Consider the following 27,169-nt stretch of genomic DNA (forward strand, 5'->3'; position numbering starts at 1 on the left):
CGGGGGATGGAAATGCAAGATATTGAGGACAACTTATGAGCCCAGGCGTCAGGTGTGAACAACAACAATAACTGGGCTGTATTTAGGTGTACAGATCACATGACCATCAAAAGAGCAGTGTAGGAATGAGAGAAGATCAACAGGGGAGCACACAAAGAGGTTTATGGACACAAACTGGGAAAGGTGGCATGCTCAGTTGATCAGTAGAATACCACACTAGACTTTCTTCCAGGACGGTTGAGGACCCTGTTGTGGGGGCGAAGCTTGGGTCCAATGTTCCCTCTAATTTTTCATGTGTCTGAGCGAACACACAAACTCTCTGAGCGGTCCCTTGGACCACTGTGAGCAACAGCAGGCGTGTGCACTGTGGTCACGTCAGCATTGAATCCATCCAAGTTACATGGTTTATTAAAATAATCAAATTACAACATTTAAATTTATGTTAGACTTTTTTTTAATTAACTCCTTTAGCCCACTTACAACAAAAATTCAAAAAAAAATCTTGTTCATGACCTGTGTAGTATGTTAACACTATTGGAAGTAAAAATAACTTGAACTCCAATTTTGAAAACGCAACTTTCTTTTTTAAAAAAAAAAAAAAAAAAAAAAAGCTCTGACTTGTATTATGAGTATGAGTCTGTGGTCTGGGAGAGAGTCCTGTAACTCTCTGTCTGCAAAATACAGTATATAATGACCAATGTTGGGCAATTAATTATATAATTACGTCTTCAAAAAAGTAACTGATCTATGCAAACAAAGTTTTTTGCAGCTGTTTACTTAAAATGCAGCCAAGGCGTTTTTTTAAATAAACATTTCAAACTATTTACAGAACAATCAGCTGTTCTGCATCAAATTTGATGCCACACAAATTATTTGTGCCACTCCAAAAATAATTTCAAATCAAAATCAAATCAAATCACTTTTATTGTCACATCACATGTGCAGGTACATTGGTACAGCACATGTGAGTGAAATTCTTGTGTGCGAGCTTCACAAGCAACAGAGTTGTGCAAAATACAATAATGTAAACAAGCAAAATACAAGAATGGCTACATCTGAAACTAATAAATATATGTACAATATATAATAGTATATGCATTTCTGGATGTGTATACTAAATATTTTTCTACGTGTGTGTGTGTGTGTGTGTGTGTGTGTGTACACATATTTTACAAATTAAATAGAGTCAACAATAAATAAAATATATAAAAATATACAGAGTTGAGACATGTGCAAAACAGTGGCGTTACTGTACAGTATGGAGTGCATAATGTTAAAGTTCCAGTAGTGAAGCTGAGGTGTCTATGAAGTGTTCAGCAGTCTGATGGCCTGATGGAAGAAGCTGTCTCTCAGTCTGCTGGTACGGGACCGGATGCTGCAGAACCTCCTTCCTGATGGAAGCAGTCTGAACAGTTTATGGCTGGGGTGACTGGAGTCCTTGATGATCCTCCCCGCTTTCCTCAGGCACTGCTTCCTGTAGATGTCTTGGAGGGAGGGAAGCTCACCTCCAATTATCCGTTCAGAGCACCGCACTACTCGCTGGAGAGCTTTGCAGTTGTAGGCGGTGCTGTTGCCATACCAGGTGGTGATGCATCCAGTGAGGATGCTCTCAATGGCACAGTGATAGAAGGTCCTGAGGATGCGGGGGCTCATGCCGAATCTTTTCAGTCTCCTGAGAAAGAAGAGGCGCTGCTGCGCCTTCTTCACTGTTTTGTTTGTGTGTACTGACCACGTAAGATCCTCAGCCAGATGTACACCAAGGAACCGGAAGCTGCTCACTCTCTCCACAGCAGCGCTGTTGATGGTGATGGGGGTGTGTACTTCTCTGCACCTCCAGAAGTCCACTATCAACTCCTTTGTCTTTGCGACGTTGAGTGTGAGATGGTTGTCTTGACACCAGTGGGTCAGGGCGCTGACCTCCTCCCTGTAAGCCGTCTCATCACTGTTGGTGATAAGACCCACCACTGTAGTGTCGTCCGCAAACTTCACAATGATGTTGGAGTTGTTAGTGGCCGTGCAGTCGTAGGTGTAGAGTGAGTACAGGAGAAGGCTCAGTACACACCCCTGTGGGGCACCAGTGTTCAGTGTGATGGGGGATGAGGTGATGCTGCCCATTCTGACCACTTGGCGTCTGTCAGACAGGAAGCTAAGGATCCAGCTGCAGAGGGAGCTGCTCAGTCCTAGATCCTGCAGTTTCCTGTCCAGCTTCGAGGGAACGATGGTATTGAATGCTGAGCTGTAATCTACAAACTGCATTCTCACATACGTGTCTCTCTTCTCCAGGTGTGACAGGGCAGTATGTAGTGTCAGGGCTATGGCATCATCAGTGGACCTGTTGTGGCGGTATGCGAACTGTAGAGGGTCCAGTGAGTCGGGTAGTGCAGAACAGATGAAGTCCCTGACCAGCTTCTCGAAGCATTTGCTTACGATGGGGGTCAGGGCTACAGGTCGCCAGTCGTTCAATGAGGAGATGGTGGAGGATTTGGGTACAGGGACGATGGTGGCCATTTTGAAGCAGGCTGGGACTACAGACAGAGAGAGGGAAAGGTTGAAGATGTGCGTGAACACTGCAGCCAGCTGAGCCGTGCATGACTTGAGGAATTTCTGTCCACTATGAGATAAAGGAGAACAACAGGAGATGTATCACTCCTGTAACACCTGTAACATTCAACAGTCGCCTCATTGTTCTGACACACACAACAAAACTATTGACTACACTACACAAGTTTTGCGCTAAATGTCTCAAATCTCTCACATTTCAATGGTTTGATTTTTGCTCACAGGCTTTTGAACGTTTTCCTTATAAAACGCAGTTTTTACTGTTTCTTTTTGCAGTAAATATAAACAGCGATAGTATTCAGGAAGAAAAACAAACATTGCATATATTTTTAGCATAACTCTGGTTTTACGTGGCCTATCAACACAATTTAAAAACTAGTATAAAGTCCACACTTTTCCATCAATTGATCTGTCTGTCCTGCTCACATCTCCAATGGTTGTACACGGTGTCATTAACGTGGTTTCACAAACACCGGTTTTAGCCTTTGCTGCATTTTTAGGTAAAAGATTGCATGTAACTTTGTTGTTTGCAAAACTTGTGGATACATTTTTAAATTAAAAATTTCTATTTGCATTTCAAGTTATGAAGATATTTTGTTAAAAATGTTTGTGGTGTTACAGTAAAAACGTAACTTTTTTTACAGCTTCACATTGCAAATGCAGAGTACTGTGACTTTGTTGTGTGGAACCGCAATGACATATTTGTTGAAAGGATTTTGCCTGACCTTGAGTTTTGGGATGATGCGATTCCTAAAGTTGAGTGTTTTTTTAGAAACAGTATACTCCCAGAAATACTGGGACAGCAAGTTACAAACATACATGTGTAATGTGATAAAAGGACGACAACATAATGACATTTTGAATATTGTTATGACCTGATGGTAGTCATGAGTTCTGGCTATTGTATTTGCTCTGACGTAGCATTAGAGCACAAATTGTCATTTAATTTTATTGTACATTTAATTGTGTCATTTAAGTGTTGTGTAACACTACACAATGATTAAATGCTATTGAGGCAGCATAATAATACATTGGTGGTTTATTTACAAGATTAGACTTTTAAACAAATAAACAAAATAGATTGCAATCCATCTCACAGTATAATACTGTACAAACTGCCAGCACAATTTGACAGTTGGAGAAAAATATTTCATTTGAAAACATTTACAGACTAATCAGGAGTCAGGACTTAGGTACTACTATTACTCTACCCTGTTCTACTTATCACCAGAGCCAAGCAGCAGATACTGGACACTACTCTTCCTCTCCACCCCCTTCTGTGAGCCGTGACAGTGACAAGACATTTAATTTTTTTTAACTGATTGATTACCACCCACCCCCCTTACTCCAGTGGGACAACAGACTCGGAGAGATTTGATAAGGCACAACAAATTACCCCAATCTTGTCGATCAATGCATGTGTCTCACCTGGCTTTGTGGACATGTTCTCTATTGGCATAGCCCTGCTCTGCAGAATTTGATATTTCCTCCTGACTAAACCTATGACTCGCTCAACATGGATACGCAAATTGGCTATTTTCCTTGTCTCTGCCACTTCATAGGCTGACAGCTGTTTTCTCCCTTTAGTGAATGCCGGTGTCTGTAGTGAAGCACAGTAAAACCCCACATTATCGCCAATATTGAACCCACGATCTGCAAGGACAATATCTCCAGGTAACAAGTTATTTAGGAGGCCACTCTCTATTGTGATCTGCTTATCGCTAACTCTCCCTCCCCAGGCAGAAGATATGTAAGTGACGTAGCCTTGGGGGGCAACACCAATCAAAAATTTTACAGTGTGATGGTGCTTGTAGTTGGACCAAGTTTGAGCTTGTGCAAGAAGATTAGATGGTCTCTCAATAAAGACTTCAAAGCAATCAACAATCACAGCCACTTTACATCCAAATGCCTGTCTGAAACTCAGTGGCATCGTAGCTTGAAGAACATGTCGCTCTGGCCACTCAATTAGGAACTCTAACCTTTTATGAAGTATGTCAATTACTTTATGCCAAACTCTAGAAGCAGTGGACAGAGAAATATTGAACCTGAAAGCTAAATCTTTCAGGGGCAGATTTAGTCTCAGCCTCAGCAAAACTAGTATGAATTGTTCAAATTTGGACAACAAAGACATAGGTCCCGAGGTGATATAGGGCTCGCACAGTTCAAAAATCTGAATTAAAACTAAGAAGTTGGGGAGCCCTGTGTAGAACTTTGTCTTGTCTTCATTTTTTTCAAAAGCCTCCTGGCTGAACTGTGTGTCCAGAGCCTTGCTCCGAAGATCAACCAGCTCTGCTGTGTTCTGTCTCAAAACATCCTCCATCTTCTCGATGTCATCCATCGTCAGCTCTGTCTGGCATCCAGCATCCGCACAGCCTGCAATATAACAGTGGGGGAGCATAATCAGCATAATAGAGGCAACCTCAATTTTTACTCATTTTCACTGTAGGAGTTTTTTTAGTGGGCTATTAGAATCTGGTGTAATGTGTTTAATTCACTATGTTAATTTAATGTAATTATTTTTTTTAATCAACAAAAAAACATGTTGCGTCTAAACAAAAAATATATTTATATGTTTCTCACCACAGAAACCTTACATTACGGATATCTTTACTTATCTGTGAAAGGAGACTGTCTGGAATCTGGCAATATAAGAACCATAGCAGTGTACAAAAACCTGTGGTGTGTGCCTGACGGTAATAAGTGCCACTTTTTCTTTTTTTCTGAATAAAATGGTATGGATTTACTCTGTGATTAAAAAAAATCACAAACATGTAATATGTAACTTGGACCATAATCATTACAGATAATGGCATCTTTTTCTCTTTGACATGATTCTTGTTTGTTTTACATCTCAGCACAATATCTTACCTGGATAAGTGAATGTCTCATTCACACTGAAGTCTTCTGGTTGTGGATTCTCAGCTGGAAGCTGCAGTTCGGGGTTCTCCACTGTCACTAGGCTCAAATCCGGGCTCTCAGCCGTCTGTTGCATATCCAAAATCGCCTCTGCACATCGATGCTGTTCTGCCTTAAGCTTCATTCTTTTCTCTCGTTTGAGAACTGATTCCGATCTGGGTTTTCGTTCGTAGCCGAGATTGACCGTCGGAGCCCAGTCCTCCGACTCGTCGTCATCCAAAGCACTTGGGCAGCCTATAGTCCCAATCAAGTCAATATTAGACTACTAACTTAAAAGCACTAAGTAAACGAGAATTTAACGACAACCTAATGCTAATAAGTTCGTTTGCAAACATAACATTACCTCTGACGAAGTGGTCGCTGCAGACACGGGCATTGGCAGACTCTGCTCCTCCCAACTGTAAACGTAAATTTAAAATCCATTTTTTCCTACGTTTTTCGGTTAGAATTTTCCATTTTTCTCCTCTTCGTTGGGCTATTTTTGGTACCCTAAAATACCGTTTATCAGTTTCTCTGGTCGACCTACTGGAGCATCCGTAAACACAACAGGACATAGGCATTTTGCGTACTGTCTGTCTGTGATTTTGCGCTTATCTTTTTCACTTGGGGTTAATTTTCTACGTAACATGAGCTGAGAAGCAGCAGCAACGCTAGGCTAATGCTAGGCTAACAAGCTGGCTAGCTAGCAAGTTCAAAACCTGGTTCTAAACTGAAAGAAGGTACAAAAACAGTTTACTTCCAAGCCAGAGTATCACGCAAAAAATCACAGAAATTATCTCTTGAGCTCAAGCTGCTCCATCTGAACCCAGGTTTGCTCAAACTAATGCAATAAAAAAATGTGGGTGCCATGAACATGCAGACTGATCTGTGCAAAGTGAGGAGGATAGCAGTGACATGGCATTTTCAAACCATATCTTTTAAAAGCCTGCACTGAGAAGCAAAATTTCTAGCTTACTTAGTTTTTCCAATTCAAGACAACTCAAATAAACTGGGTTGATCAGCTTTTTGAATAAAAACTACTGGTAACTTATTTAAACAAACTGATAAAAATTGAGTTTAGTATATCCTTACATTTTTTTAATTAAACACAATGTTAGATTTTACAGTGTACATGATAATGGAGTGCTGCTGGAATAAAATAATAAAATCTTTATGTTTCTTGGGGCTTAAATTGCAAAATGTGAACAAATGCCTAAAAACGTTCCAGAAGCTCGTCGTCCAAACTGCAGTGTAATTATAAAACAGAAAACCTCTGTTAAATAACAGAAAATGCCCTATTTAATTATTTTGTGTGGACATATTCTCAACAAAAACATTTTTATATTTCATAACACTTTACAGATATTTTTTAAAACTTTATTAATCCAGAAGGAAACTTGTGTGGTCAGCATTTACTTTATAAAACTAAATACTGAATACAAAACGTATTAATAAATAATCATTACATTGAAATTTTCTTCAGGAAATGCATTGTCTAGTTCTATAAAATCGTGAGTTTTTTTCAGGTTTAAGGCTGGCAGTTTGCTATCACACACAACACTGAATAATAATTAAATACGTGTTTTTAAATAACACAAAATTCAAGTCGTTCTTTCATAAAAGTCTTTTTTTTGTTGTTTTGCTGTGATAGAGCTCCTGACCCAGGCCAAGCTGGCTCTCTAGGAAGACAAGGAAAAACTCCCAGGTGCCAGATGATGGGAAGAAACCTCGGGAAAGTGTGCACAAATTCCACTTGACAACACAATAAAACGCAACATAGCACAAAAGGTCACGGAGGATCTCATAACAAGGACAGAGCAGGACGAATAGGACAATCACAGGAAAGGAACAAAATCACGAAAAAATTAACGGAAAGGACAAATAAGAAGGGGGTGCCATAACAATAGAAAAATAAGGATGGATAATGGAAAAGACATTACAGAAGGAGGTGCCAGAAAAATAATAAAAACAAAAAAAGCCTAAGCTAACACAGGACAAACATTAAAGATACTGAACAAAAAAACCCCCAATAAAACAGAAATCCCAAGAGTGGGAGGAGACACAGCACACTATAAAAGGAGGGGCAGAGAAGAGTTTCTTCATTTTAATTTGGCCAGCGACGCATGTGCACACCCTGAAGAAGGCACAGCCCAGCCGAAATGTAGCTACAGCCATGCGTCAGCGCTAAAAAGTGTTTTTGCTTGTTGTTTTAGTTTGTTATTTTTTGGGGGGGGGGGGGTTTCTTTTGATGTTTTTTTCATTTACATATTGATTTACTGGCCTAAAAATTGGAATATCATAAATTTATAACCTAAAAATTGGATAATTTATGGATAAAAACAGTTTAAAAGCCTAAAAATTGGAATTAAAAATGACACAGACTAAATTCATTGAGAAATCAAATTTTATTAAAACACAGTTAGAAACCTAAAAAAACAGGACAAATAAAACACAACTTTGGTAAAATTAAACATAATTTGGTACTTACCTGAACCTGAAAAAGAAAAGGACGGTACTTACCTCAATTCGGACCTGGGGATTGCCGGATACGGTAGATGGGATGGCGGGTCTCGGGAAGGGTCATGGTGCGGAGCGTGCACCTACTCCTGCCCTCCTTGTGCAGGGAGGAATTTCCATTCCCCTAACCTAACCCACCCTAATAGCGATGGGATTTCCGGCTCTTTTTAGAGATCCGGCTCTTTTGGTTGGGCTCACTAAAAAGAGCCGGCTCTTTCGGCTCCAAACCGGCTCTTCGGGTTGTTTTGTTGCTTTAATTAATTTATTATTAACAATAATATAAAATTATGCACAAAAGGAATTACTAGCGTAAAAAAAAGTGGTTTTATTCATATATGTTTATATATAAATATATGCGGTGGCCCCTAGAGACAAAACACGTACAAACTTCAAAACACATTTCTAGCATGAACTGAACTTCCAAAGCAGAGCTACTAGATCACTTAAATTACACAATTAAAAGCATGTGTGTATTGTTTGTGTATTTATACACACGCACTCATATATATCCAAATAATTAAAAAAAAAAGTTCATTTACCTGTTACTACCACACACCAAATCCGGTCGTTGGTACTTGCTGGCTTGTGTAGCCACTAGGTAACAAAAGCTCAACACTGCGCCCAGCATCCTGGAGCACTTCTGTTGTCTTTTGTACGTGTTTTGAGTTTTTACGTGCTTCAGAGTTTTTACGTGCTTCAGAGTTTTTACGTGTTTTGGAGTTTGTATGTGCTTCAGAGTTCATACGTGATTTGAAGTTTGTATGTGCTTTGTCTGTAGGGGCAACCGTAAATATACTTTTTATTCACTTCACATAAAATGTAATAAATAAATCATATAATACAAAAATCAAATATTCACATTTCAACTTTTAACTATTTAAATTTTCAGCTTTTTCCTTTTACAAATTTAAAGTGAAACAACACAAAACACTGCAAACCACAAAACAATTAAATATAGATTAAAATATGAAAACAAAAAGAAGATGCATATTCTGCTGTCTTTTCTGTGGTTTTCCTGCTCTGTGAATAGAGGGAGACAAGATGAAGTATACTTCTAATGGCCTATTCCAATTGGTGGTAATACATCATAAGAATTGAGGAAAGGTGGTGTTGATGGAGACTCTGGGGAAGGCCTTCGTCTGCCAGGATGTTTTGGAGCCACTTGAATAAATTTAGTTTGCACTGGAGGTGGACGAGGTTTAATCTGTGGAAAGATCTGAGACGGAGTCGGAGTCTCCCCATAACATCTCCCCATCACGCCTCTATGGACCAACGGTGCGAGCTTTTGTCCTTTCTGTTTTTCTAATTTAAGCTGGAGTTGAACGTCTTTCACTCTAGATTTTAGATGACCTATCTCTTTTTCTTCATTGCCAGCTTTTCTGATCATCTGGTTCACTGGTCCAATGAGCTCCTGTTTTTGTTTGAATAAAGCGTATTCGGAAGACTTTACCATATCATTGTACTGCTTTTTAAATGATTCCAGCTCCCGTGTTTTATCTAGTAAAGCTGCATCTAGATCCTTGCATCTGGTACGTAGACAGTTCAGCTGTTTTTCAAGAAACTCCTTCGTTGTTCCAACAAAGGGGGTGCCTTCCACTCCGTCTACGTATTTCTTTTTCAAGTAGTGGAACATATCCCTAAATTCCACCTTTTCTTTTCCTCTCAAGTGACCTGCATGTGGAAATGCCTTTTCAAAGGACAAAACGCACTGGCACAATTCCTCTTGGAAGTAGCGCTCTTTCTTCTCCAGCCAATTCACTTTGGATATAAATCTTTCCCGTTGCTTTTTTGTGGAGCGCAGTTTCTCTTCCAGCGCCACCTTTTCAGCCAGTGCCTGATTGTGTGCCGCTTTTACTTTGTGCCGGTCCACTGCTGTCTTTCTGTGGTTTTCCTGCTCTGTGCTTAGGGCCTTTTTGACGTCTTCAATTTTCTTTTTCAAAGAATCAACTTCGTCTTCAAGCATAGCCTTCATTTTCTTTTCCAAGGCCAGAGCTCTAATATTACTCTGGCATTTCTGCTTGATCGCCATATTCTGGGCCTTTTGGTCGTCTATCACTTTGCCCATTTGACCTTTCTCCTCTGTTAATTCTTTCATGTTTTTAACCATAAATTCATTTTCGTCTTGTAACTGTGTATTATGCCACAAAACACCGTCAATCCAACACTGCGAGGATTGACGTTCTTCCTCGCGTTCCTTAACCGCATTGACGGTCACACCTCTACTATTTTTTACTGCCGTCTGCAGCTTTTCTATTTTGGAGTCATACATGTTGATCACCTCTTCTAACTTCCTGTCTGCAGCATTTGCTTTGTTTTCCAGTTTTTTAGTATTTTCCTGGTAAAACTGCTGCATCTTATTTTTTTCCTCTTTGTGGCGTTTCAATAATAATTCAACAACTTGGCTGTTGTGAAATTGCTGACGTGCCACCTTTTCTTTCTCTGTTTCCAGCAGTCCTTGCAGGACTTGGACTTCGTCCTCGTGTTTTTCTTTAAGCTCAGCCAGAGTTTTCTCCGTCTCTGCGCGGAACTTTACCAGAGCTTCGTGGTCATCTTTTATCGAGTCCAACCTGTCTGCGATGTTTGTCCTGTCATCCAAGACCGAACCCAGCAGCTTATTATTCTGCAAAAGTTCATTGTTTTCTTTTGTTAGATCCTCGATCCGTTTCTTATTGACTGTATGCAGGTTTTTGAAGTAGTCAAGCTCAGTTTTGAGCTTTTCAACCTCGTCGATCATTGGCTGCAGTCTTTGCTCGAACTGTCTGGCATATGTTTCTTTTTCTTTTTCACTTTTTTTAACCATTGTTTTCGAGAAATTAACATTTCTGTCTTTGTTAGCTTTCGAACTCATTTCTGCTTTTTTATGTGCTGTATCACTCCAACAAAACGATAGCTTAATGAATTCCCTTTGACAGCTGTCCTCTATTTATAGACTTGAACATCAAAGGATGAAAGGACTGTCACTATGACATCACCACGTTCTGTGACGTAACAGGGCTTTGGAGCGTGATGTCACGGGGGTGGGCGTGGAAAGGATTTTGGGGGTCTAAACAAAGCGTGTCTTTTTTTTTTAAAACTTTATTTAACAAACAATGAGTATACAACATACGAACAGATGAAGTATACAACAGAACATGAACACAAAAAGCCAAGGGTGAAAGAAAAAGGTAACAATTATAAGAATACACGCAAAAATTCACATACATATATTGTTGTGAGAGCCTTTTTGTTGGTGCAGTCTGATATTGATTGTATGTGCATGTGCACATCCTTAAAATAATGACAGAAATATGGTGTTTTGTTAGTAAACTTACATTTATGGATAAAAAATTTAGCTAAAAGTATTAAGAAATTTATCATAAAAAACATTTCTCATACTTCTTGGGGAACTTAAAGAAACAGAATAAAACATTTTCCCATCGTAAAGAAAACTCCCTTAAAATATGGACAATAACAAAGCTGCTAAATTCCTTCCAGAATCTCTGTGTAAAAGAACAGTACCAAAAAAGATGTGTCACCGTTTCTGGATGATCCCCACAGAAAGTACAATTAGTATTTATGTCCCTTTTGAATTTGACCATGTAGTGACTGGCTGGATAACATGTATGTCGAATTTTAAAAGAGACTTCTTTCACCTTATTTACAATCAAATATTTATGGGGGACCATCCAGACTGTCTTCCGCTTGATATCTGGAACACTGATTGGAAAATTATATAGTGCAATAAAGTCGTTGTAAGTAAGTAGTTGTCCCTCTTTACTAACCAGCTGAGCCACCAATAGGATCCCATTTTGGAGCCAAGTTTCCAGGAAAAGTGATTTATTTTTCTATAAAATATCTCTGTTGTTCCAGATAAGGTATTTGTGAGGTGAGAAGTTGTGTTTATAAATGAGGGTCCACGCTAAGAGGACCTGCTTATGGAAGGATGAAAGCTTTACAGGGACTTTCTCAACATTGTAATTACAATTTCAAATAAAAGTAAAGCCACCAAAACGAGAGAAAATGTGGTATGGTATAAAGTTCCAGATAGAGGTAGGGTTTTAAGAAAATGTTTGGCCCAATTAATTTTGAAAGTGTTATTTAAAGTAGAAAAGTCTAAGACGTTAAGCCCACCTGATTCGTACTTATTCATCACAACAGTTTTTCTAATATAGTGCGTACGGTTTTTCCATATAAAATTAAAGAGCATACGGTCAATATCTTTACTACTTTTCTTATCCAGATGTAAGGAGAGAGCAGCATATGTTCATCGGGATATCCCTTCAGCTTTAGTAATTAACACTCTACCTTTCAAAGACAAGTCCCTTGTTCCAAGATGGCGCCGCCGCGTATGGATGCCCCGGTGCTTCAGTGCGTTACTTCTGTTTTGTTTTTGTGCATAACTTCTGTGTCTGGGCACTCCTCTGGATATTCTTACACTAGAGAAGAGCTTCTTAACTACAGGACTACAACACCTGTGGATTTACTTCCAATATTTGTCGCATCTGCGGCAGATTTACTGCAGACTCTGATCAGGAAAGTGAGACGCCGAAAGCGAGGAAAGCGAGCCGGCGCACTCGTGCGTCTGAGGAGACGCGGACTGCGAACTGCTCTTCCTGGGATCTTCCTTTCCAACGTACGCTCACTCAGGAATGAGATGGACGAGCTGGCCCTGATGAGAAGCATGAACAGAGACGTTGCCTCCTCCTGTGTCTTGTGTTTTACGGAGTCGTGGCTCTGTGAGGACATCCCGGACAGCGCGCTCAAGCTGGAGGGCTTTCATCTGCTGCGCGCGGACCGGCAGGCCTCTCTCTCTGGTAAGACCACAGGTGGACGTGTCTGCTTCTACATTAATAGTGGCTGGTGCACAGATGTAACAGTGATTGCTCAGCACTGCTCTTCCTCTCTGGAATACCTTTTTATTCACTGCAAACCGTTTTATTCTCCGCGGGAGTTTGCTTCATTCATCTTGGCCGCTGTTTACATCCCGCCAGATGCGGATGCGCAGGCAGCTCAGTGCGCACTCGCGGAGCAGATACTGCACATGGAGCGGACATTCCCGGACTCTCTCATCATTGCTCTTGGGGACTTTTACAACACCCCCCTCCTCACCCCACACAAAAGAGGATTTCACACCACCTCCTCCCACCACAACCCTTCATATTCATGAAGCAGATGCGAGGAAGCAGTTTAAGAGTCTGAATGCTCGGAAAGCTCCCGGCCCAGACGGTGTGTCTCGTCTACTGGACGCAGCCGGAGGGTTCACTTGGTTGTTTGCTCTCAATAGAAGCTGAGCGCGTCTCCGTGTCTGTGCTGGTAAACGATACTGAGTCCCAGTGCTCAGTAAACTGTACACCTGACCGTTATTCTCCCACTGAATCCGGTGTGTCCACGGTCCAACACGTGCTCAACACGATGGTGCTGACCGGTGCCCAAACACACCAGAACACCAAATAAGTAAAATAACACAAACACGAACTTCTCCATGGCTCGTCGGGATGGCAACTGCTCCAAAAGTGACACATGAAATAGGCTGACATTTGAGTTTGACACGGGAGGTGAGGGGGTGTTTTGAATATGCTTGACTCCGTCACGAGGTTGCGCACAGCATCACCGGCAAGGGGGCTTGGTTTGAGAGGTTTTTGGCATCTGTGATGTGATTTACAACCATCCACCCATGTACAGCAAGAAGCCGCACTCACAACCGTGGGCATCAGCAAGTTGGTGAAATTTAAACAAAACAAAACAGCATTCCATCTGAAACTCTCTTATTGTACCCAAAATACAAATTTTAGTGATTACATGTGGCTTCATTAATTATGTTCAAACGGATGAATACATAACGCAAGTAATAACTTTATGATCAGTCAGTGAATGAAGGAGCTCAAGAGTGCAAATATAGTTGCAATAAAGTGACAAATATGCCCTTTTATGTCAAACAAAGACCGAAATAAGTGGCATCAGTGTGAGGATGAGAATGAGCGATCCAACCTCACACTGCAGATATCAGGGCAAAGCACAGTGGGGGGGGGTTGCAGTCTTCTTGGCTGGACCTTCTTCTGCAGTGTGTGATCTTCTAGGAGAGTCTTCATGCAGCATGCCTGCCAGTGTGGTCCACACTGCTTCTCTGTCAGTCTTGGGCACACTGCGTAGGTCTTTAAAACGTGGGTCCAGTGCAGTTGCGATCTGGAGCCATGCATAGTTGGTATGTTCCTGGCGGGAAGCAAGGTCTTCCTTAAACTTCTCTTTAAACCTCACCACATATGCAGGGTCCTCATCAGTTACTTCCATGACACGGCGCAGGTGGCAGAAGGCTGGTAGAACTACAGAGCAGGAGACGTAGGCCTCTCCTCCCAGCAGTTCAGTCACATATCTGCAGTGGAATACACACACACACACACACACACACACACACACACACACACACACACACAGAGAGAGAGAGAGAGATAAGACAGCAAATTAAAAAAAGCTTTTTAATACTAGGTAATATTAATAAAATATTTGATTTCATTTATTTTTTAAATAAGACATTTTCATAATAACAAAACTGATTTAAGATGTATGTTTGATACATTTAATCTAAACCTACAATTATGGTCACAATGACAGGCTCACCTGCAGGGCTCTAGAAGTGTCTCCAGTCTCTGGAGTTTGTCCCACTCTGGAGGCGTCAGGAGGACAAGTTTATGCTTTTGTTTATCCAGAGTCGCGGTTACTGCAGTTTGGTTGCGGATCAAGCGCTTCACCATCTCCAGCGTGGAGTTCCAGCGCGTAGGCACGTCCTGGGCCAACGGCTCCTGCTTGCGCCCCAGTGACACCTGCTCTGCGTTCAGCTCTGCTGTGTTTGCTGGGCTGTGCTTAAAATGGCCAACAATTTTGCGGCATTTGGCCAGCGCAGTGACAAAGCCACTGTCTGCGAGACTCACTGTGATGCATCTCTGTAGAATGTGCGCGGTACACGGCATGTGATTGAATGGCATGATGCGAGCCGCGGCGATCATATTGCGCGCACTGTCCGTGCCTACTGTTGTCACCTTCTCCTCAATTCTCCACCTGCGAGCAACAGTCTGGAACTGCTCTGCACAAGCCTCCGCAAAGTGCCGCTCTTCCGTTTTCATTATAGTCAGCGCAAAGGATGTCAGACCCCAGGCTTCAGTGATTAAATGCGCAGTAACTCCCAGGTAATTGTCATTACTCAATGATGTCCAGTGGTCTCCTGTCAGAGCCACGCATTCTGTGTGAACTAAAGCCTCTTCTTTTTTCTTTTTCTCCGTTTCATACAGTTCGTGGATTCGAATTGTTATTGTGCTTCTCGCTGGGGGCTTGTAGGACGCGTCCTGAGATGCAACCTTTAAAACATCCGCAAAGCCCTTGTCCTCCACAATGCTTAGCGGTCTGCAGTCCTTTGCTATCCATTTGGCTATATTGTCGGTCAGTTTGTCCAAAGAAGACTTACCGAGTGGCCTGCGTTCACTAAGAGTGGTCTGACGCAGGCCGGGTGAAGCTGCTGCCCCGACAAACGCGTGTTTGGCATTAAGGTGGTATTTTAAGGTCGAATTTGAACGGTGAAATTGAAACTCTTTACTACAGTGAGTGCAAATTACAACGCGTTTGTTTATTGTCCCATCTATGTTCTTCTTGTATTTAAATTCCCCATCCAGAAGGCCATCCGCTTCCTGCTTCTCCATTTTCAGTGGCGCGGTAAACAAATCAAGTGGAATTATTGCGTGTTGCGCTAAATAGTTAAATATTCTAACGTAATTAATTCCAAAATTTAATTATCGCAATTAACGCGTTAATTTCGACAGCTATAAATATAATATAATATAATATAATATAATATAATATAATATAATATAATATAATATAATATAATATATCATGTTGCTATTTAATGTTTTTTGTTCTGTTGCAGCTGCTCTGTGAGCCAAGCTTTCGTTGTCTAAATTCAATGGCAATATATCTCTGCACCACACGATGGCGATAGATTCTCACAGACAGTCTGTGCTCTGCTTCCGCCACCAGTCATCTTTAAATCTTTTTTTTAATTCAATGAAACCTTTATTTAACTGTCCATCTCGCGGCATTACTTAAAAAAAATCATATTTAAATACAAAGAAGATTAAATACATGAACGACAGTAAATTGATAAAATAAGAGCAAATAAATATATTTACAAATGATAGCAACATCAATGGAATAAAAGCATGAACAGCAGCAGAAGGAGAAAGAGGCCTGTATCTACATTATTACTCTGGCAGCTCTCAGTCTCCATACAGACAGGACACGTTGCAGCGTAATTGCAGACAGGTGCGTGGGCCTGAGCTCCGCCCAGGCAGAATGACGAGTGGAAGAAAGCAGCAACACAATAAACATATGTAGCCTTGCGGAGCCGGCCGGGCAGACACCGAGACAGAGTGCAAAGATTTTATACGTGACAACACACACAAAAAAACACACACAACAAAAATCAGAATGTGTTTGTGATTTGGATTTTTATTTAAAGGTGAAACCTTTTTTCTTTTCTTGTTTTGCCAGATTAGACATTTTGATTCATTTCATTTAGTTTTTTTGTTTTACTTTGATGCTATAATAGATGTTTTTAAAATGTAGTCATATTTAATACTATATTGCATCATGGCAAAAAAACAGTCTCCTCAAGCTGCTTTATACTGTAAGGTGAAAACACTACAGAAAAAGCCAGAAAACCCCAACAATCCAAAGATCCCCTTTGAGCAAGCACTGGGCGACAGTGGGGAGGAAAAACTCCCTTTAGGAAGAAACCTCCAGCAGAACCAGGCTCAAGAAGGGGCGGCCATCTGCTGCGACCGGTTGGGGGTGATGGAAAGAGAATAGAGGGAGACAAGATGAAGTATACTTCTAATGGCCTATTCCAATTGGTGGTAATACATCATAAGAATTGAGGAAAGGTGGTGTTGATGGAGACTCTGGGGAAGGCCTTCGTCTGCCAGGGTGTTTTGGAGCCACTTGAATAAATTTAGTTTGCACTGGAGGTGGACGAGGTTTAATCTGTGGAAAGATCTGAGACGGAGTCGGAGTCTCCCCATAACATCTCCCCATCACGCCTCTATGGACCAACGGTGCGAGCTTTTGTCCTTTCTGTTTTTCTAATTTAAGCTGGAGTTGAACGTCTTTCACTCTAGATTTTAGATGACCTATCTCTTTTTCTTCATTGCCAGCTTTTCTGATCATCTGGTTCACTGGTCCAATGAGCTCCTGTTTTTGTTTGAATAAAGCGTATTCGGAAGACTTTACCATATCATTGTACTGCTTTTTAAATGATTCCAGCTCCCGTGTTTTATCTAGTAAAGCTGCATCTAGATCCTTGCATCTGGTACGTAGACAGTTCAGCTGTTTTTCAAGAAACTCCTTCGTTGTTCCAACAAAGGGGATGCCTTCCACACCGTCTACGTATTTCTTTTTCAAGTTGTGGAATATATCCCTAAATTCCACCTTTTCTTTTTCTCTGAAGTGACCTGCATGTGGAAATGCCTTTTCAAAGGACAAAACGCACTGGTACAATTCCTCTTGGAAGTGGCGCTTTTTCTTTTCCAGGCAATTCGTTTTTTGTGTGAATATTTCTGTTTGCTTTTTTGTGGCGCGCAGTTGCTCTTCCAGTGAGATCTTTTCAGCCAGTGCCTGATTGTGTGCCGTTTTTACTTTATACCTGTCCACTGCTGTCTTTCTGTGGTTTTCCTGCTCTGTGCTTAGGGCCTTTTTTAGGTCTTCATTTTTCTTTTTCAAAGAATCAACTTCATCTTCGACCATAGCCTTCATTTTCTTTTCAAAGGCCAGAGCCCTAATATTTCTCTGACATTTCCGTTTGATCTCCATATTCTGGGCCTTTTGGTTGTCTATTACTTTGCCCATTTGATCTTTCTCGTCTGTTAATTCTTTCACGGTTTTATCCATCAATTCATTTTCGTCCTGTAACTTTGTATTACGTGTCAGAAGACCCTCAATCCAACACTGCGAGGATTGATGTTGTTCCTCGCGTTCTTTAACCGCATTGACGGCCACACCTCTACTATTTTTTACTGTTCTCTCAAGCTTTTCTATTTTGGAATCATACATTTCCATGACCTCTTCTAACTTTCTGTCTGCAGCATTGGCTTTGTCTTCGAGTTTTTTTTAGTATTTTCCTCGTAAAATTGCTGCATCTTATTTTTTTCCTCTTTGTGGCGTTTCAATAATAATTCAACAACTTGGCTGTTGTGAAATTCCTGACGTACCACCTTTTCTTTTGCTGTTTCCAGCAGTCCTTGCAGGACTTCGACTTCGTCCTCATCATCTGTGATTAGGTATTGAAACAGCTGTTTACTCCCCAGATGTTTGTGTCCTCAAAGAAATTCCATTTTGATTTATGTGAATGTATTGTGCAGGTACTTTCTCTGCTTCGCCCTCATTGCTTGCTTTATCTGAGAACATAATCTGCCTTCTTTTAGCTTGGGGTAGGCCAACCCCACGACTCTCCACTGCTTCCACAAAGTAACCTCCGATAACCTTTGGGTCACTGTTAGTGTGTGCGGCCCGCAGCCAAATGATGTTGCGTGAGAAACCGTCGATGCATCCATTAATACATATCCCATATGGCTTTAGTTTGTCATAAGAGTCTATGTGCCACACAAAGTTAGGCCCCTGAGCAAAATATTGCCTCCTTCTGAGACGTGTGGTCTGGCGAACCTGGGAACCTAATGGGTCCAGTAAAGAGATGAGGATCCTGACGTCTTCTTTCCTGATCGCAGTGCCGTGTTGTTTGCACTTTGTAAACATCCACCGATAACCGTGATCCTTCCCAGGCCCTTGCAGTTGGTTCACAATAAAATCTATCCCGGCGTCCAGGTCGTACTTACGTCTGTAAAGCGACTTGGCTCTCAATATCCGGTTTAAATGTCTCTCCGTAATGATGGTTCCTTGCATTGCCAGGCTTTTCAAAATGCGTTTGTAGCTCATTCCCAGCCTAAAATAAAACTCAATCAGACTGTCTCTGTCCATGGTGTATAGGTTTAGCTTCTTTTAGCTTGGGGTAGGCCTCAGTTGATGTTTTAAATTAAAACGCTTGAAGACAAAGTGAACTCTGGACAAGCGTGCGGCCTACCTGAAGCCCAGGTGGGCTTGTTGATAATCACATTTTCACACTCATCTCGGGGCACATCCGTGGTGTTCTGGTGCCAGCCTGAAAACGGGTCTCACAGACCCGAACACCATACAAGGGTTAAAACAAAATATTAACCGACAAATAAACCCCAAAATATAAGTAAACTAACAACAAACTTTAACTAATTTAAAAAAAAATAAATAAAGAACAAATAGCTCCAACAATAACAAAAATGTAATGAGTCATAAATCATGTAATACGTAAATCCTTAAGAGCTGACAACAAATCTGTAAAGAAATTCCATTTTGACTTTCATTCTATCGACAATTACTATTGATTGATTTTCATTACAAAAAAGATTTAATAGGTTCCTTTAAATAATAATAATAATAATAATAAAGAAGGAAAGAAGTCAAAAGTTATCTCGATGAATTATCAGATGAGTGCGTCATAAACTTTAACTCACCAAACTAGCAGCATAAATTATGAAACCAGATAAGGTTTTATCAAACTTAATTTAAATCTCTTCTTTCAGCCAATTGGAAACTGTCAATCACATGCTAGCTTTCTAAATTGCCACTCAGCCACCAAAACAAAAATGTTGTAAAAGGGCAGGGAGATGCAGAACTCAAGAGAAAAACTTTATTGCTCTGTTTCTTTTGAAGCTGATATAAAATTGTATCAAAAACTCACACAGATGCAAAAGATTTGGACGTTTTTGGAATTCTAGCAAGTGTGAAATGACTTGCTATTGTTGGGATTTCTGGTTTATATATTGGGGATTTTACCTTGCAATATAAGTCCTTTCATACAACACAATAAAACACAACAGAAATCAGAAGGTTTTTGTGATTTGGATTTTTATTTATTTATTCATTTTTTCTCTTCTTTTTTGGTCAGGTTAGTACGGTGGCCCTCAGAGGCCAAACGGACTGCAACTTTAGAAAACACCAGCGATAAGAAAAATGCTGTTTTGTTTTTCCTATTTCCGTTGTGTTTTGTGTGCTTTTGCAGCATTTTTCTTACTGCTGGTGTCCGTTTGGCCTCTCAGGGCCACCGTAGGGTTAGACATTTTGATTAATTTCATTGAAGTATACTTTAGTTTTATTGTTTTACTTTGATGCTATAATAGATGTTTATAAAATTCAGTTATATTTAAGATTATATAGCATCATGGCAAAACAACAGTCTCCTCAAGCTGCGTTATACTGTAAGGTGAAAACACTACAGAAAAATCCAGAAAACCCCAACAATCCAAAGATCCCCTTTGAGCAAGCACTGGGCGACAGTGGGGAGGAAAAACTCCCTTTAGGAAGAAACCTCCGGCAGAACCAGGCTCAAGAAGGGGCGGCCATCTGCTGCGACCGGTTGGGGGTGATGGAAAAAGAATAGAGGGAGACAAGATGAAGTATACTTCTAATGGCCTATTCCAATTGGTGGTAATACATCATAAGAATTGAGGAAAGGTGGTGTTGATGGAGACTCTGGGGAAGGCCTTCGTCTGCCAGGGTGTTTTGGAGCCACTTGAATAAATTTAGTTTGCACTGGAGGTGGACGAGGTTTAATCTGTGGAAAGATCTGAGACGGAGTCTCCCCATAACATCTCCCCATCACGCCTCTATGGACCAACGGTGCGAGCTTTTGTCCTTTCTGTTTTTCTAATTTAAGCTGGAGTTGAACGTCTTTCACTCTAGATTTTAGATGACCTATCTCTTTTTCTTCATTGCCAGCCTTTCTGATCATCTGGTTCACTGGTCCAATGAGCTCCTGTTTTTGTTTGAATAAAGCGTATTCGGAAGACTTTACCATATCATTGTACTGCTTTTTAAATGATTCCAGCTCCCGTGTTTTATCTAGTAAAGCTGCATCTAGATCCTTGCATCTGGTACGTAGACAGTTCAGCTGTTTTTCAAGAAACTCCTTCGTTGTTCCAACAAAGGGGATGCCTTCCACACCGTCTACGTATTTCTTTTTCAAGTTGAGGAATTTATCCCTAAATTCCACCTTTTCTTTTTCTCTGAAGTGACCTGCATGTGGAAATGCCTTTTCAAAGGACAAAACGCACTGGTACAATTCCTCTTGGAAGTGGCGCTTTTTCTTTTCCAGGCAATTCGTTTTGTGTGTGAATATTTCTGTTTGCTTTTTTGTGGCGCGCAGTTGCTCTTCCAGTGAGATCTTTTCAGCCAGTGCCTGATTGTGTGCCGTTTTTACTTTATGCCTGTCCACTGCTGTCTTTCTGTGTTCTTCCTTCTCTTTACTTAGGGCCTTTTTTATGTCTTCATTTTTCTTTTTCAGAGAATCATTTTCATCTTCGACCCCAGCCTTCATTTTCTTTTCAAAGGCCAGAGCCCTAATATTTCTCTGACATTTTTGTTTCATCTCCATTTGCTGGGCCGTTTTTTCGTTGATGGTCTTCCCCATTTGAGCTTTCTCATCTGTTAAATCTTTCACCGTTTTGCCTATTAATTTGTTTTGGTCCTGCAGCTTTGCATTATGCGTCAAAAGGCCCTCGATCCAAAACTTCGAGGATTTATGTTCCTCCTCACGTTCTTTGACTGCATTGATGCTCACACTTTTACCAATTTCCATTTTCTTCTCAAGCTTTGCAATATATTTATCATAAATGCCTATGACGATTTTTAACTTTGTTTCTGCAGCATATGCTTTGTCTGTGAGTTTTGATGTATTTTCGTCATAAAATTGCTGCATCCGATTTTTCTCCTCTTTGTGGCGTTTCACCAGTAAGTCGACGACTTGGCTGTTGTGAAACTGCTGACGCGCAACTTTTTCTTTTTCCGTTTCCAGCAATGCTTGCAGCACTTCAACATCTTCTTCATGTTTCCTATTAAGTTCAGCCAGTGTTTTCTCCGTCTCTGCGCGGAACTTTATGAGAGCTTCGTTGTCATCTTTTCTCGAGTCCAACCTGTCTGAGATACTGGTCCTGTCGTCCACAACAGAAGACAGCATCTCATTATTCTGCCAAAGTTCTTTGTTTTCTTTAGTTAGATCCTCGATCCGTTTGTTCTTGATTGTGTCCTGTTTTTTGAAGTAGTCAAGCTCAGTTTTAAGCTTTTCAACTTCATCAATCATTGGCTGCAGTCTTTGGTCGAACTGTCTGGCATATGTTTCTTTTTCTTTTTCACTTTTTTTAACCATTGCTTTCAAGAAATTAACATTTCTGTCTTTGTTAGGTTTCGAAGTCATTTCTGCTTTTTTATGTGCTGTATCACTCCAACAAAACGATAGCTCAATGAATTCCCTTTGACAGCTTTCCTCTATTTATAGACTTGAACATCAAAGGATGAAACGACTGTCACTATGACATCACCACGTTCTGTGACGTAATGTCATTAAACGGCACCACGTTCTGTGGTAATAGGGCTTTGGAGCGTGATGTCACGGGGGTGGGCGTGGAAAGGATTTTGGGGGTCTAAACAAAGTGTGTCTTTTTTTTTTTAAACTTTATTTATCAAACAATGAGTATACAATATACGAACAGATGAAGTATACAAAACAACAGAACATGAACACAAAAAGCCAAGGGTAAAAGAAAAAGGTAACAATTATAAGAATACACGCAAAAATTCACATACATATATTGTTTTGAGAGCCTTTTTGTTGCTGGAGTCTGATATTGATTGTATGTACATTTCCACATCCTTAAAATAATGACAGAAATATGGTGTTTTGTTAGTAAACTTACATTTATGGATCAAAAATTTAGCTAAAAGTATTAAGAAATTTATCATAAAAAAATTTTTCTCATACTTCTTGGGGAACTTAAAGAAACAGAATAAAACATTTTCCCATCGTAAAGAAAACTCCCTTAAAATATGGACAATAACAAACCTGCTAAATTCCTTCCAGAATCTCTGTGTAAAAGAACAGTACCAAAAAAGATGTGTCACAGTTTCTGGATGATCCCCACAGAAAGTACAATTAGTATTTATATCCCTTTTAAATTTGACCATGTAGTGACTGGCTGGATAACATTTATGTAGAATTTTAAAAGAGACTTATTTCACCTTATTTACAATCAAATATTTATGGGGGACCACCCAGACTGTCTTCCACTTGATATCTGGAACATATCGGTTCCAATAAGATGTTATATATGGGAGAGAGACGATATCTTCTTGGAATAAACTACGTATTCTCTTATTGCTGTTACCAAGTTCCTATGAAAAGCAGATTTTTCCTATTGGTGACTCAGCTGGATCGGGGAGAGTGACTGAGGTAGATATTGAGCTGTCAGTGTTTTTATATAACATTAAAGTCCCTGAGGGTATGGCACCAAGCACCATTGAGAATTCCTGAACACTGATTGGAAAATTATATAGTGCAATAAAGTCGTTGTAAGTAAGTAGTTGTCCCTCTTTATTAACCAGCTGAGCCACCAATAGGATCCCATTTTGGAGCCAAGTTTCCAGGAAAAGTGATTTATTTTTCTATAAAATATCTCTGTTGTTCCAGATAAGGTATTTGTGAGGTGAGAAGTTGTGTTTATAAATGAGGGTCCACGCTAAGAGGACCTGCTTATGGAAGGATGAAAGCTTTACAGGGAGTTTCTCACCATTGTAATTACAATTTAAAATAAAATTAAAGCCACCAAAATGAGAGAAAATATAATATGGTATAAAGTTCCAGATAGAGGTAGTTTTTAAGAAAATGTTTAGCCCAATTAATTTTGAAAGTGTTATTTAAAGTAGAAAAGTCTAAGACGTTAAGCCCACCTGATTTGTACTTATTCATCACAACAGTTTTTCTAATATAATGCGTACGGTTTTTCCATATAAAATTAAAGAGCATACGGTCAATATCTTTACTAATTTTCTTATCCAGATGTAAGGAGAGAGCAGCATATGTTAATTGGGATATCCCTTCTGCTTTAGTAATTAACACTCTACCTTTCAAAGACAAGTCCCTTTGCAGCCACTGGTTGAACTTTTTTAGGGTTTTCTGTATAATTGGAGTGAAGTTTGAAGAGCATCTTGATTTTTGGTCTTTGGATATTAACAGTCCCAAGTATGTGACTTCTTGTTTAACAGAGATATTACAGATAGTATTTGCAGGGCAGTCTTTAATTGCTAGTAACTCACACTTTTTTAGATTTAGGCATAAACCAGAGGCCTCAGAGAAATCACTAATCACAGTAAGGGCTGCAGGGATTTGGTTTGCATTCTTCAAGAAGAGTGTGGTGTCATTGGCTAACTGGCTGATGACGAGCTCCTTATCAGCTATGGTGATTCCTTGTACAACACTGTTTGAACTATTAGTTGCAAGAATTTGTGTACAAAGTAAAAATAAATATGGTGAAATAGGACATCCTTGGCGAATAGCACGTTTCAGGTCAAATCTCGGGGTGGAGCCGTTAATTATTTTAATAGAACTATTGCCATTGGCTTATCATTTTAACTGTAACACTGTTCAATCTCAACTTTGCACCTACCGTTTTCATCATTTATGTCACAAGCATTTGTAAGTGCAATTTGTTTGGAGGCACAATCGTCTAATTTTTGTGTGTGTGACAACATTTCTGCATCTCAAGAACGGTTTAGTTTGGACTACTTGCACAATTTTGCGCTTTAAACTGACCTGCAATTTCGTTTGACTAAAAACTTCACAGCAGACATTTGCCCAAATTTCTGGAAGCTTTCTGGGGTGAACACAGCCTCTCATCAGTTTAATATATGAAGTGCCAGATCTTTATTGCATGTCCACATCTCCACTCATGTGACTGAGGCCTGGTATCAGCTTGGCATCCTTTCATCTCTCTAGCCTTTTAGTTAATTATGCCTTACTAAAAACATGTACAACAGAGAGCACAATCTGTGATTAGGTATTGAAACAGCTGTTTACTCCCCAGATGTTTGTGTCCTCAAAGAAATTCCATTTTGATTTATGTGAATGTATTGTGCAGGTACTTTCTCTGCTTCGCCCTCATTGCTTGCTTTATCTGAGAACATAATCTGCCTTCTTTTAGCTTGGGGTAGGCCTCACTTTATGTTTTAAATTAAAAAGCTTGAAGACAAAGTGAACTCTGGACAAGCGTGCGGCCTACCTGAAGCCCAGGTGGGCTTGTTGATAATCACATTTTCACACTCATCTCGGGGCACATCCATGGTGTTCTGGTGCCAGCCTGTCCCCTCTGTTTTTGTGGGGGTTTTCCCCACATACGAAAATGGCCGCTTCTGCCTGGAGGGAGTTTTTTATTTTTGCTTTGCAGCTGCACAGGATCTGTTTTAAACACTTCTATTTTAGGCAATTTTATAATATTTTAGACGACAGCACATAAAACACTGTTTGCTTGGACTGAAAACTGACTCACAAACAGGTTAGAGGCTCCACCCATAGAAGACCTGCAGGGAAAGATTTAATTAAAGATGCATCAACAACTATAACAAAAAAAGAATCCTATTAGACATGATTTTAAAAAAACAAAACAGTTATAGTCCCTGTTTACAACACCACACAGGTTGGAAACTAATTCTTGCAAAAATAATGCTTTCTACACAATTGCCCCAAGGGATCAATAAACTATTCTGATTCTGAAAGTCCAGATCACAATCCACACAACGGTGTATTCTTGGTATCCTTGGGAAATGTGTTGGATAGGTCTCAAATGTGGCCGGAACTCACATCTACATCAGAAGTCACATGAGATGATAAACCGTACCTTGATTTGATTTATAAATCGGAGTGTTATGGTCAGACGAAGCAAAGATTGACCTGTTTGGCCACAATGACAAGAGGTAAGTTCAGGGCAGTAATGTTGAGTCTTTAAAACTTAGTAACAGTGTTAACCAGGGTGGTAGCATCAATAGCTACAAAAAGCATCTGGTTGAAGTACAACTTACTAAAGGACATTTAACCAAATATTACTGGGGGTGTATGTATATATTTGGGCCTATATATACTTTTGACCCTGTGTGGATTAGAGAAAATCCAAAATAAAGAAGTCTTTTTTTAAAAGTCATTAAAGATGTACGCTGTATAATCATCCCTTGAAAAAAACGTTACATTAAAATCGTTTATAATTATATTTATAAAGCACAAATTTTAACTTGCAACAGCCTTAGAGGTACATACGTTTGACCTCGTGTAACCTTGGATTAGAGAAAGTTCAAAACCAGTTCAAACTTGTTTACCTAATTTTTGTTCATTTTAAAGAAATTAAAAATGTGTGCTGTACAATCATTTCACCCAGGACAATTCAAAGAGATCATGAAATTAAAGTCCATAGTGAGTCCCTGTAAACTTCTGACCTCAGCTGTATTTATTCACACTCAGGATGTCTGCATGACTCTGAGTCAACTTCCTGTGTTTGTGATGCAATTTCCATTCTGAACTTCTGAAGGGCAGCACGGTGGCACGGTGGTTAGCACTGTTGCCGCACAGCAAGAATGTCCTGAGTTCAATTCCAACATCAGGCCGGGGTCTTTCTGTGTGGAGTTTGCATGTTCTCCCCGTGTCTGCGTGGGTTCCCTCCGGGTACTCCGGCTTCCTCCCACCGTCCAAAGACATGAAGCTTGTGGGGATAGGTTAATTGGATAACCCAAATTGTCACTAGGTGTGAATGTGCAAATGTATGTGAGTGCGAATGGTTGTTTGTCCTTGTGTGTTAGCCTTGCGACAGACTGGCGACCTGTCCAGGGTGTACCCCGCCTCTCGCCCTATGACAGCTGGGATAGGCTCCAGCACCCCCCGCGACCCTGAAAAGGATAAGCGGAAGTGAATGGATGGATGGATGGACTTCTGAAGAATATGAACCTGACAAATACCCTACAATTTGTAATAAATAATAAAAAATAAAGTAAACTAAGAATTTTTAAATAATTAAAAAGAAAAACTGAAATGAGATGTAGAGCACACTTCTAATGGATCATGTAGCAATGAAGAAGATAGCAGCTGATTAAATAGGCACTAGTGGTTTAAAAAGACCTCTAAATATAAATGTAAAGCATTAATATAGCAAATTATCAAATTATGAGCTTTACGAGAAATAATAGCTTATTTCCTTATTTGTTAATCATTTGAAAGAGCGCATTTTGTTAAGTGCATACTCCAGATCAGACGGTGGCGCTAAAGCGACCAAAAGCT

General features: G+C 40.1%; 1 protein-coding gene across 1 annotated transcript; it reads right to left on the reverse strand.

Moving 5' to 3' along the window:
• Nucleotides 1–471: 471 nt before the first annotated feature.
• LOC309704909 (uncharacterized protein) lies at nt 472–9,103 on the reverse strand. The gene is made up of 4 exons (XM_082530399.1): nt 5,819–9,103; nt 5,428–5,709; nt 3,988–4,932; nt 472–2,525 (listed from the first exon to the last, which is right to left on the reverse strand). Exons 1-4 carry the CDS (start codon nt 6,033–6,035, stop codon nt 1,303–1,305), a joined length of 2,667 nt encoding a protein of 888 aa, XP_082386525.1. The 5' UTR covers nt 6,036–9,103; the 3' UTR covers nt 472–1,302.
• Nucleotides 9,104–27,169: the final 18,066 nt, after the last annotated feature.

Source organism: Aulonocara stuartgranti (assembly GCF_965226115.1).
Source record: "Aulonocara stuartgranti genome assembly, chromosome: 4".
Classification (NCBI taxonomy): domain Eukaryota; kingdom Metazoa; phylum Chordata; class Actinopteri; order Cichliformes; family Cichlidae; genus Aulonocara; species Aulonocara stuartgranti.